General features: G+C 40.3%; 1 protein-coding gene across 10 annotated transcripts in view; it reads left to right on the top strand.

The window, feature by feature from the left end:
* The window catches only part of RBFOX1 (RNA binding fox-1 homolog 1), a gene marked incomplete at both ends in the record, with an annotated part of 1,149,754 nt that overhangs the window by 1,024,193 nt on the left and 113,355 nt on the right, over window positions 1-12,206 (top strand). For all 10 annotated transcript variants that reach the window (XM_084216436.1, XM_084216434.1, XM_084216442.1 and 7 more), the window contains one exon: window positions 2,799-3,041. In XM_084216436.1, the coding sequence (XP_084072562.1) occupies window positions 2,799-3,041 (243 nt within the window). The remainder of the gene's footprint in view (window positions 1-2,798; window positions 3,042-12,206) is intronic.

Here is a 12,206-nt window from a genome sequence, read left to right as displayed (position 1 = left end):
AGCATACATGTTTTTATATTGCATTGTAATACCTTGTCTGTTGAATTAATTATGAATAATAAATTCACACTAATTTTAAATATCAGGAAAGGTTTCAGTAGTCACTTATTTTAAGGGATGAACATCTCAGATTTATTGTCACTGTAATTTAAAACTTAGGGCCTGAAGTAGCATGTGCAAGTTTAATTTCTTTAATGTCCCCTGTCTTCCAACAATTAAATGAACCTGCAGAGCCTGCACTGATAATCTTGTCTGTCAGTTTTCTGCTGTAAGCATAGTGGGGTTGGTTTCTTCAATGGCAAGGCAGTAAATCTCTGAAAATATATAGGTTAGTATTAAAAAAAAAAAAAAAAAAAGAGACAAATCCCTGATCCTTTGTTGTTCACTTATTAATGGGGTCTCAGTTATTAATAAGCGAGGCAGACCTCAGCTGAACAGGTCTAATGGAAGAGGTGGAAGAGTCTCAGCATTGTGGAGGTTCTGAAATTGCCCGTGCAATTTGCCATTTCGTGATAAATCTAAAAAGTTTGGAGTTGCTGGTAAAAATAATGGAAAAGTTCAACCCTCTTAATTAAATATGAGCTGTAATTAGCACTAGGTGTGGGTGCTTTGAATATTAATTAGGGTCCTCATGGAACTGCTGTCAAGGTTAATGAGAAACAATGGGGGGTCTCAGCAACATCTGGTTTAGGACTGGAGGTGGTACAAAACCCTTTAGATGAAATGCACCTGGACATCACCCCTTGGTCCCTCTGTTGCCACTGCTGCTCTTTTTCAGCAGCTGCTGACTCTGGTGTCGTGTTCAGCATCTGACAGGAAGGAAAAGCTTAAGGACCAGCACTAACCAGCTCCTGTGCTTCAAAACCAGCACAGGGAAAATGCTTATGGAGGCAGAATCTGGATTTGCCTTTGTTCCTTCTCACCCCTTGCTCAAGTCCCTCCTGAAACAGCTGATTAAAAAATTTAAGGTTGGCTGCCTCCCACACAAGTTTTAAAAGTACTTCTTTAACATTTAATGAATGTCTCTGGTGTAATCCAGTCGTTCCTGGGTTTTGCTTCATCTGGATTTAATATTTTTTTTTATTGGTAAAAATATTAGGTAAAAGAAATAAGAAAGGAGCTTGTCCATTTTAATATTAGAGGGTAAAAGTACACATTTACAGGAGATTTCAACCTCCACAGAAATTTAACAGGGCCAGTTTGAGTGCAGCATTAACCTTGCTAAATTGTAGATATACAAACCAATCTTAATGGTTTAACCCTGTGAAGTCAGTAAATGACAGTGGTTTCCTGCTTTAAAGATGCATGAATGAAACAATGGAAACCACTTGCTCAATGCCATACATTAAAGCAGCAGCAAAGATGGGATTAAAATTAGAGAGGGTTTGATTGTTAATATAAAGTTCTAATTTTTTCAGGCACACTGTAAGAGTGCCTCTTGGAAAGGAAAATTCAGTTTTCTCTTTTAAGCCTGTCAAGTACCAAGACTTAACTCCTGTGTGAATTCTTAAAAGCTCTTGAGTTTAGGATGAGTTCAGGTCCGAGAGCTGATGTCTGAATTAGCTGAAATTGGCTGTAAATGCCCTTAAGTACAAAGTGCAGAAGAATGTCTTTTATTCATCCACCCTATTTTAAATTGGGAAATCAAGGGCTGATGAGTAGGAATAAAATCCCTGCAATAGTCTTGGGCAGGTGCTCGTACATGCGTTGGCGGGAGAATGATGGAGTAGTTTGAAAGGTAATTAAATTTTGACTGTGCGTTTTTATATTCCTTGCTTATTAGTGGGATAATTTTATTTTGTAAATTAGTTTATCTGAGGTTGGGGTAGTCCATGAACTAATGGCCTCTAATTGTGTCTCAGGCAAAATCTCGTTCTGGACATTTTTTTTATATAGGTTCAGAAAGATTGCAGTGTTTATTTCCTTTTCTGGAATTATTGTTTTTTGGTGTGGGGAAAACATTTAGTCAGAAGTTTTATAATTGATAAATTAACAGGCTTGGCTGTTCTTTATTATATGAAATGGAAATATGGATCTCTCTATAAAGACATGAGGCTTAGTGTTATCAATGCTATAGGCTAATTGTGATATGGAAATGAAATACTGCTGTCTTCAAATGTAAAACCTCTCAAGTTCTTAAATCTATTTCTCTTGACATAGAGTTTTTCTTTTATTTTATTTAAGGTTTTGAACTGATGTACCTGTAGATTCAAATACTTAATATTTTGATGAGATGTCATAATTATTTTGCATTGTGGCATGCAATTGCTCAAGGAAGAGTACCTCAAAGTATTTTGAATACCTCAGGGCATTGTTGCACGTAGGTATTTTTTAGTGTTTGTTAACAGTGTGCACCCAAATCCTGTTTTGCCTGTATTGTGCTCTGTAAATGGTCAGTCAGAGTGCTCACAGACCGGGGGCTGAGCTCACCCATGCTGGCAGTTGTGGTCAGGAACCTTTGGAATGAACTTGCTTTGTCCCTCTTCTTGTCTGAGTCGAGGCATCATTAGTGCAGGCAGATTTCACTGACCTTTCCTGCCTAAAGGCTACTCCACTATTATCCAGCGAGCAGTAGATTTGTTTGGCTAATTATAATAATATTTAATAGGGTTAGCAGAATGCATTTCATGCAGATAAGAAATATCCTCCTCAAGAAGCAGCCACTGTGCCCTTTCCAGGCCAGGATGCTCTCAGGGCTCTCTGCGTTACGGGTGCAGGACCTTCGCTTATTTTATCTCACGCCACGTTTCTTCCATTTTATTATTATTATTATTATTTTTTCCCTTTGATTTCCACAGGGTAATCAGGAAGCTACAGCACCTCCTGACACAATGGCACAGCCTTATGCCTCAGCCCAGTTTGCTCCACCTCAGAACGGTATCCCTGCAGAATACACAGCCCCACATCCGCATCCAGCTCCAGACTACACAGGCCAAAGCACTGTTCCAGAGCACACGTTAAACATGTACCCTCCTGCTCAGACACACTCTGAACAGAGTGCAGCTGACACAAATGCACAAACTGTCTCCGGCACAGCCACAGTAAGTCAAGGTTACTGCTCTTCCTAAAGCTCTGTGTTTTGTGTGTGTTTATCGATAACCTTTTTCCCTCGGCACGCTTCATTCGCGTCAGGCTTAGGCACGGCGTTAAGGTTGAAAGACTGTCAAAGTTTGCTGTTGAATCTGGAGAATGTGTTTTCACTGGTTTTGGAGCTTCTTAGTAAGAGTTGGAGCTTTGTAGAAGCTGGAGTTTCATTTTCAGCAGTGCTAGACAAAATGATTAATAGCCGGCCCATGAATCACAGCATAAATTTTAATTAAGTCCAATATGGAAAAACATTGCACATGAGTGTTTGTAGGCATTCATTTGCTGGGCCAAAGAAAGCAACCAAAAAACCCTAACCAGACTCATTTGATTATTTTTATGACCTCTGTGTTTTCGACACAAGCAGTTTTAATAAAAGTATTACTTGAATGATCCTGCACAAAATTTACTGTGCGAATTAGTATTGTGAAGAGCATGTCTGCAATATTGTATTTTCTAGAGAGCTTGTTTGTGCAGCCATTACCCAAGTTGTGTGTGGATCTGTGCTAAACAGAGCAGAAATGATGGACTTTCCGTCTATTTGATTTATATGTGAAGTTCTGAAGTGTCATGAATTATGCAAGAGGCTCCTTGGATGGCTCTACCTTGTAATTTAAGTCACAAATTTCACACACTGATAGTTTAGTGTTTCTGTCTTAATTCTAGAGTGGGACCCAATATATCCAGTGCCAAGAGCTGGCAGGTTTCTGAGCCATCAACCAGCCCCCGGTGTTGCATGTGCAGGATGGGGCACAGAACAGGCAGTGCTGGAAACTTCTCTCCTGGCTGTCCTCATCCTTGCCTCAGCCATTCTCCGTGCCTCAGCTTACCTCCCCTTCCTTCCTGGCTCATACCCAGCCTAAAAGGTTTCATGCATTAGGGCAAGAAGAGAAGCAAAGCACATTCTCTTAAATGAGCTCTGCGAATTTATGTTTATTGCCATGCCACTAATTTCTTTATGTGGGTTGTGCAAGAAAGGAAAGCAATAGCAAAGGCACCAAAGAATATTCTTTGCTGTTAAAACAGAGAAATCCTTGTGAATTAATTACACATTTTTGTGGTTTATGCGGTAAAATGTTTTTTTTTATTTTATTTTTTTTATTTCTAACTTGGTAACTTTTTATTGCCTTGAGTTTCTCTTTTCTCCAGTACTGGGAGAAAGTTTAAATTGAAGAGCATCCTATTTGCTTGTATCTCGTAGTATTCTTTGCAGCTCTACTGTGTTTCCTCTTATCCATCTCTTTGCTAACTTAAATTCCTGGCTCTTTCCAGCTTTTAAAACTTGCTTCCATAATCATTTTTTTGATTGTTGTCTAACTTTTGTCAAATACCACTGTCATTGGTTTAGAGCAGGAATCCTAAGCTGAATATATACTCCAGAAGAGATTGGATATTGACTAAAAAGATAGAATTTCCTACTGTACCTTTTTTTGTTCTTTTTTGTTCTCTGATTTTGCTTGGTTTTTGTGACCACTGCTGCAACTTGAACAATCCACTGTGATGGCCAGCTCAGCCTTTTCATGTTGTGAAACTGTTTCTGTTCAGTCCTGAAGTAAAATCCTGACAGTGCTAAAATCAATGGTAAAAGACCCGTCGATGGGAGTGGGACAGGAGCTCATCCCTCATCATTTATTGCTTTCAATTGATTGTGTTTCCTCACCCCGTTTTGATTTTTCAGTTTGAAGAAATGTCACTCACTTTATCAGAGAAGTCAGGGATGTGTTTTCCCAACATTTTCCATAGCAAAGGCTGGTGAAAAGACATAGTTTGGATTGTCTGCAGTGCCCTTATCTTCTTCAAGTGCTCTATTCAATCCCAGCTCTAGCAAATCCAATGATTCCCTGCTTCTGATATGCAAATGGGCTTTATTGTTATTTGGTTTTGTGTCCTTTGCTATCTGCTCTTACTTGCTTTTTGCCTTCCCAATATCCAACTTGTATTTTACCTGTCAGACACTTTTTCCCTTCTGTTTCCCCTTGGAATGAATTTCCATTCTCTGCAGGATAGCACTTCAATTCCACTAACCTGTTATATTCAGGGAATATGGTATAGTTATTTGCTCTTTTTATTGTGGATCCTTTCCTTGCATTCTGGTTTCCTTTCTTATAGAGGAATGGACAGAAAATTTTGAAGTAGCTCTCATGCTGTTTATAAAGAATTAGATTTCCTTCCTTTTAACTTTAGAGTCTGTTTGAGAAAGTTTTGGTATGGTTCAGTTTTTAACAAGATATTTTTTTCCAAATTGTAATGTTATATTGAAGGCTGTGGATGCTCTCCCTGAAGAGCAGTGCAGTGAAAAGGCAGGTTTCTAAGAAGTGTGTTCATCTATGGGTCTGCAGCGACATTTAACACATTGTTCACCAGTCAGGTTTACAAATGTGCAGACAAATGTTGCTCGCACAATTTAATTACAGGTGCCTGGATTTAAAATCTGTTATGCTGGGTGGCATTAGCCATTGCTCCTGGCAACCTGTGGAGACTTTATAAATAGATATTTGCAGATGGATCCCAGGCAGATTTAACATGGGCTTTGTAATATTTTGAGGGTCCAGCTGTTTACTCTGTAGGTTTAATAATGTAAGTTTTTATTATGAAAGAGAGCTTCAACAGCACTGTGCCAACATTGTACCTACATGTGGTCTTTATTGTCCAAGGAGAAAAAATGTTTTTTTTCTAATTCCTGCTAGCTTTGAGAATAGTTGATTTCTGGTTGAGGAGTTTTAGGTGGAATTGGTGTGGGGACACAGTGGCATTTGTTTGGTGGGTTCCAATGGTTTCATTTTGTTTCCTTTCAGTAAGCTGTTTATGACATGCATTTGAATGAAGAATAATCAATTGGCCAATCAATCAAAAAAGAATGCTGTTGTGATTAAGGACAAGCTGTTGGAGGCAAGACCAGTTTCTGAATTTTCTCAGTGACAGATTTATGTATATGTGAAGCTGGATATAGCATTAAAAATAAATATTAAAATTTTGCAATGTGAACCTAAAAAACTGCAGGGCAATTGTCTAAACTGTAGAATCACCACCAGAAGTGAGTTCATCTCCTCCATGAAGGACTGAATCCATGCTGAGGTGAGATACATCCCAGGCTGTCTCTGAGTGTCACAGGTTGTTCTTGTCTGAAATAATGATGCACTGCATCTGGAGCTCACACTGGGTCTGGTGCCACCTAAACCCAGTTGTAGGAGGGTAGAATATAAAAAAAATAAAGACAGTGTAGGAAGGAATCTTAGCCCTAAGGAGTTACAGCTGGGCCAATTATCAAAGATCAGGACCAGGCCTGACTTTAACAGGCACAGCTGTAAGCAGTGAGAAGAAGAGTGCAATAAAAGAGTGGGGTGGCTGGTTGGGAAGGGAACTGCAGTCAGGTGGCTGCTCTGTGAAGAAGAAAGAGTCAGTGCTCTGAGGAGCTGCCCACGAGAAACACCAAGAAGATGTGAAACCTTTGAGATAAGGAGACAACAGCATGGAACCCCTGCAATAAACTGACAACACCCAGTAAAGAGAAAAATAATAAAAATAAACTCATTCTGTGCAACTCCTCTTCAACCCTCAACTGCAGCCCAAGGTGTGATCCTGGCCCAGCTGGAGCCACTGCCAGGATCCCCATTTTCCACAAACTGAACAAAATTCCAATCATCAATTTCCTTGCAATTTTGTGCAGAGTGCTCTTGTAATTCATGTTCAGAAGTACTTTACGTGCTCTTGGACACGCTCTTGTACTTGTAGAAAGTGTCTTTCCCAGTGACCAGTTTTAATCTATTTAGATAAAATAGTCTAACACAGTATTCTGTCAGAGCAAGTGCTGGAACGAGAGGTGCCCAGATTGAATGTGCAAGGATTGCTAACTCTGATTGTGGTGCTGAGAAACAGGAGGAGAGACAGGATGAAAGGGTAGTAAATGATTAAAGACAGGGTGACTTAGCTGAAATAATGTGAAATTATTGGTAGTAATTAAATACTGTCAAAAGTTACGTTGAGTCTTCTCTTAGCATCTCTGGTTTTCATCTTTTTGGATGCATATGTTTGTTAACTTTGAGTAAGGAGGAAGTGCATCTGAGTATATGCAAAATCAATAATCAACCAGCAGTGGGTTATTTAAGTGCTGGTAGACTTTTGGAGTTGCATAGCATCAAACATTTCTTAAGGCATTAACCAAAATAGTAATTGGCTTCTTCCTAGAAGGTCCCATCTATGAAAAATATGTCACAAAGTTATGCTAAAAGTGACATGTCTGATAATTTTGTAGAGTGGTTTGGAGTGCTACATTAAATAGTTGTATGTATTTGAGTATTTTCAAGTAAGACATTTAATAATTTTATGAAATAGCCTTTACCTGTGTACATATACAGATGCAATTGCATTTTACATAAATAAATGCTGAGGTGTGGGTTGTCTCTGGCCTGGGATGATGATAAGGAATTTTCCCTCTGACTTCATTGTTAGAACTAAATTTCAGCTTGGTTACTACCAAAATTCCTCTGCTGGCATCCACTGAACCTGGTATTTATGTGTGAAAATAATTGATGTATTAGATATTATGCCTGTTGTTCCATCTGCCCTGTTTACCTTGAAATGTTTTATGTTCTTTGGGATGTAATGGCCTGTAAGTTTGATGTTTTCTTTTCTTGGTGTTAATTTGTGCCTTTTTTAGTCATGTTGCACAGACCATCTCTTCATCTGAGGATTTGTGAAGGCTTAGTGATGCTGTGAACTGCAAAATCATTTGCTATGTTGAATTTTGTTGTTTTGGAGAAGTGAGATATGTACAACCTTTGCTGATGTTTTAGGGAATTTAAATTACTGTGTTGTGCTTGTTAATTTGGTGAGAAAGCTGGGAGTAGAAAGCATTTAAAGTGCTTTAGTGTGTTGTCTAAGCCTGCAGGTGAGTAAATTATTACTTCAGTTTTCTGCAGCATATTTTTACTGGTTTTTACTAGCCCTTTTTCCTGCTCTGTCCTTTATGTAATTTATTAGTATAAGTGGTTTTCCTCCCCCAAGTTTGTTTCTTTTCTCCCTTGGTTCATCTCCTCTTTCTCTCCCACTATTCCATACATGGCCTCTCCATCTCCTGGGGCTGTGGGCTGCATTAGCTGCTCCGTGCAGTTCTATTCCACATTAAGCAGTGCTCTGCATCCCCCTTGGGGTCCAGGTGTGCCTCAGCTGCTCTTGCAGCAGTGTCAGGGAGGCAGAAATGTTCAAACCCAAGGTCTCTGTGCTGTGCTGGCTGTGCCTGGAGTCCCACCTGCAGAGGGGCTGGGACCTTCTCAGTGCTGCTGAGCTCAGCCCTGCCTCTGAATGTTCTGCTCCTCCCTGAGAGGTTTCCACAGGGTACCTGGAACTGTCTCCTGTGCCTTGGGAAGGAGTGGCTCACTTCCTCTCTCTTAATTGTGGCAGCTCCAGGGTAGAAAACCACACCAACTCCTTCTCTAAAGGATGGCACTGTGCTCCCCCTGCCAAGGAACTGGAATTTTCACCCCAAAGTGGCTGTCTTGCAAGCCAGATTCCCCCGTGGGCACTTTTTATTGCCAACTGGTATCAATGTCCCAGTTTTTATTCTATTTCACTGCCACATTTTTGTCTCTAGATGTTTGCCACCAGTATGTTAGATAGCTGATAATGCTTTGACAACTCTTCCAGCAGTGTTTATTCATCTAAATCATACCCTGCTGGTGCAGGCTATTCTACCAGCATGGTGTGCTATTTCATTTATACTACCTATTATATCTGCTCCCAACTGCTCCTTGAAGGAAATATTTCAAGGAGCTTATTTTGAGACCCCGAGTGCTTCAGAGCTGCAGAAGCAAGGAACCCAGTCCAGCTCCTGCTCCACAGTGAGGAGATCAAACCTGACATCCCAAATAGATAACATAATGCAGTGCTGGGTCCGTGAGGCGCAGTAATGACTCCTGATCACAGGCATTATTGCTCTAAGAGGCTTCCTCACCGAGAGCCCTGTGTGCCAGCCTGGCAGCTCTGCCCCACCTGTGCTCCTCTGCTGCTGCTGAGGAGCAGCAGGAACAGGCTGCTCACTTCAGCCCCTCTGCCTGGCAGTGCCAGCTCCAAAATAGATTCTCCTCCAGGATACACAGAACCTGACCCTGTTTGCTGTGTGTGGAGTGCCTGCTTGTATTTCGTTGTTTTGGCTGGGAAGAGGATAAATCACCACCCTCTTTTTCCTGTGCTGCTGAGGGAACTTGGGTTTTGTGGTTCTGTGAGTGGGTATGTGGTGTGAGGACAGCAGCCTTACCCTGCCAGCTGGCTGCACAGGGGCTCTTCTGAGAGCTCAGTGCCTGATCTTTGTCATTCAGGTATCACCTCAGCTTCTTTCACCTTTTGATTCTCACAGCAAGAAAAGTTTGAAAATATGATGTTGAAATACAAGACAGAAAAAAATATTATTCTGCTTTTGTGGAGTTCTATAGATATCATGATTTTTTACTTTCCTCATTTTTGCCTCTTTGAACTTCGTGAACTGTTAAAGCTGAAGCTCCTCCACAAAACCAAAAAAAAAAACCCACCAACAAGGATAAAGAGAGCAATTATGCTCTGCCATCTTTAGTCATGTTTGCTCAAATAAATTAGCTGAATGTCATTGATTACCCTTCTGAATGTTCTTCATAGGGCACCCTAACAGCTCTTAGCTCACTTCAGCAGGTAATTCCAGCCAGCTCTGAGGCACATTTGAAGCACAAAACATTGCAGAGGTCTTTCAATCACATTATCAACCAGAGATGGTCATAATACTGTGACTTGAAAAGTTTCTTCTAGAAAGCATTATCAATTAATGTCTAATCTGTCAAGTTTAATTGACCAATTAAACAATTTAGGATTTTCTTCCTGCTTGTCCCTGAAAGAACTGGGCTAATATTGTTTTTTTAACTTTTCTTGTACTTTGTGTTGTCTCTTGGGCTCTTTACTGCTCCATACCAATTATTTTACATGTTCCATTATTGACTTTTTCTTCTCTCTGTTCAATCTAAGTAGCCATGGCGTGCAAATGCTTTAGCTCTGCTTTGAGTTCATATGTATAGAGAAAAAACATTTTTGCACGTTTTGCTGAATACACAGAGCATAAATTTCAAAGGGGACCTTGGTGTGATGAAGTAGCCAATTTCAGCTTCTTTTATATTTGACCTACACCATGGTAATTCAAATTGATCCTTATGAGGGGATTTTTTGGTGAAAATGAGCTCATTTTCACTACCTGCCTGAGTGGCTGTGTTAGGTTAGCTAAGACCAATGATGTTTTCCATTCCCTTGTAATTGACATAATTGCCTGTTAATGGCTTGCAACTTTATCAGAAGTTGTTGATTCTTCCTTTCCCCAGCTCTTTGTAATTGCAGGATGGACCTGTGTATTGCTTGGAGTGAGAAGTGTTTGTAACCTCCTGGTTATCCAGCAAATCCTGACCTTTGCTTGCAGGGATCTGCCTCTCCACTGGAGAGGTCAGAGTGGTCAGGTAGCACAGGATTGACCAAGTTTGCAGTTAAAAGCTGTGAAGACCATGCAGAGAGGCTTCCCCTCTTCTCCCTTAAGTCATGAGGCTGAATTTCTGTTCGTGTGCCAGTCTGTGCCTAGAGCTAAACTTACTCTCCTGCATGACTACACGTGGGTCTCAGCTAAGGATGGCTTAGTGGGTTATTACCCCCAGCCCTGAAAACACTTTTTTTTAATCCTGTTTATACTCTCAGGTTTCCATTCCTCTCCCACATATCTCTCTCTTCAGCTTTCCCACACACCCAGCCACCCACAGAATTACTTTAATTAAACATTACTCATGTGTGGGCTTGCTTTTCACTTCTGCCTGCTTAATTTGTTCCTTTCTAGGGTCAGTGTGAAAGAGTGGCTTGATTCAAACATTTAACTTTGCTGTCCATCAGTATTAGAAAGACAGTAACAAGGCACATCCCTCTGTCTTGGCTTAACCCACAAGCAGGTGAATCCATCTGGAGCTGCTTCATGCTCTACCAGTGGCTTGACAGGCTGAGATATTGCAGGCAGAAGCAGATAGAGGAAAATGTTCTTTTTCACCAGATATGCATTTAGGGAGAGGTTAGAAGTTCTTCTTTGCAGACTTTGCTGGAAAAAGAATCAGACTGAGCTAATACTCACCCATGCACTTCACGCCCTATTTGGTTTCTCTGTCATGGGCAGAAAGAATTGGTTGGTCATTTTAAATTGCACAGATCGAGACATTAAATGGCCAATAATTTATTTATTAATTGTACACATTCCACAAGAAGGGATAAGAGAGTAACCTGGTTTTTTTCTGTCTTCAATTAATCCTACATGTGTATGGCAATTTCTTTACAAAACTGGGACAGTGTCGTGGGTTGACTGTGGCTGATCTCCCTAATATGTTGGGAGATTTTTATGTAGAAAAATAAAATAATTGATAATTTTTAAAAAATGGTTACAAAACCTTCCTCTTCTTTTGCTTCCTTTTTGCCTGCTTTAATCTTTGCTTGCATTTTAATTGTCTTATCTTCCTTACACCACTCCTTTTTTATAGTTTTTCTTTTCTTTTCCATTTATGTTGGTTTTCAATATGTATGCTTTGTCTCTATTTTCTGTGTCTTCCCAGTTTTTTCTCATTCCAAAATTATCTACTAGCTTGCTTTCGTTTCCTCCTCTCCTATAGGAGGTACCACTGCTTTTAATGTTGCATGCAGAGAGAATATCTGAATCTCTGAAGGAAATATATAGTGGATGCGAAAAACATAAACGATTTCTCTGGTATTTTTGTATCTAAATTGCAGCAGCTTGCTGGTTCTAGATGCTTTTTCAGCTGATATCCCACACAGTTGTGTTGAAGCATCAGCATATTGTGCTGCCTTTTTTGATTTAGAAAAACTTCTCAACAGCTTTTTAAGAGAGATCCCTTAGGTCTTCTGCTATTCTTGCTTAAAGGGCTTCTTGCATTTGCTTTTCCAGCAGAGACCTCTTTAAATCTCACCCACAGCAGCAGCTGCCACTGCCTCTGGTCTTTTCCCTACACGGGAAGTTGTCACTGCCTCTGAAATATGATGAGTTTACCGCAGGACGCGAGCAGAGCTGCCCGTTTAGCACCCACCTGAGCAGGGCATCAGGGGTAAAAGGAGCGGGTAAAAAAGTA

This window comes from Fringilla coelebs (assembly GCF_963513975.1).
Source record: "Fringilla coelebs genome assembly, chromosome: 16".
Classification (NCBI taxonomy): Eukaryota; Metazoa; Chordata; class Aves; order Passeriformes; family Fringillidae; genus Fringilla; species Fringilla coelebs.
Note: the sequence above shows the minus strand (reverse complement) of the source record. Positions and strands in the feature narration are given on the sequence as shown.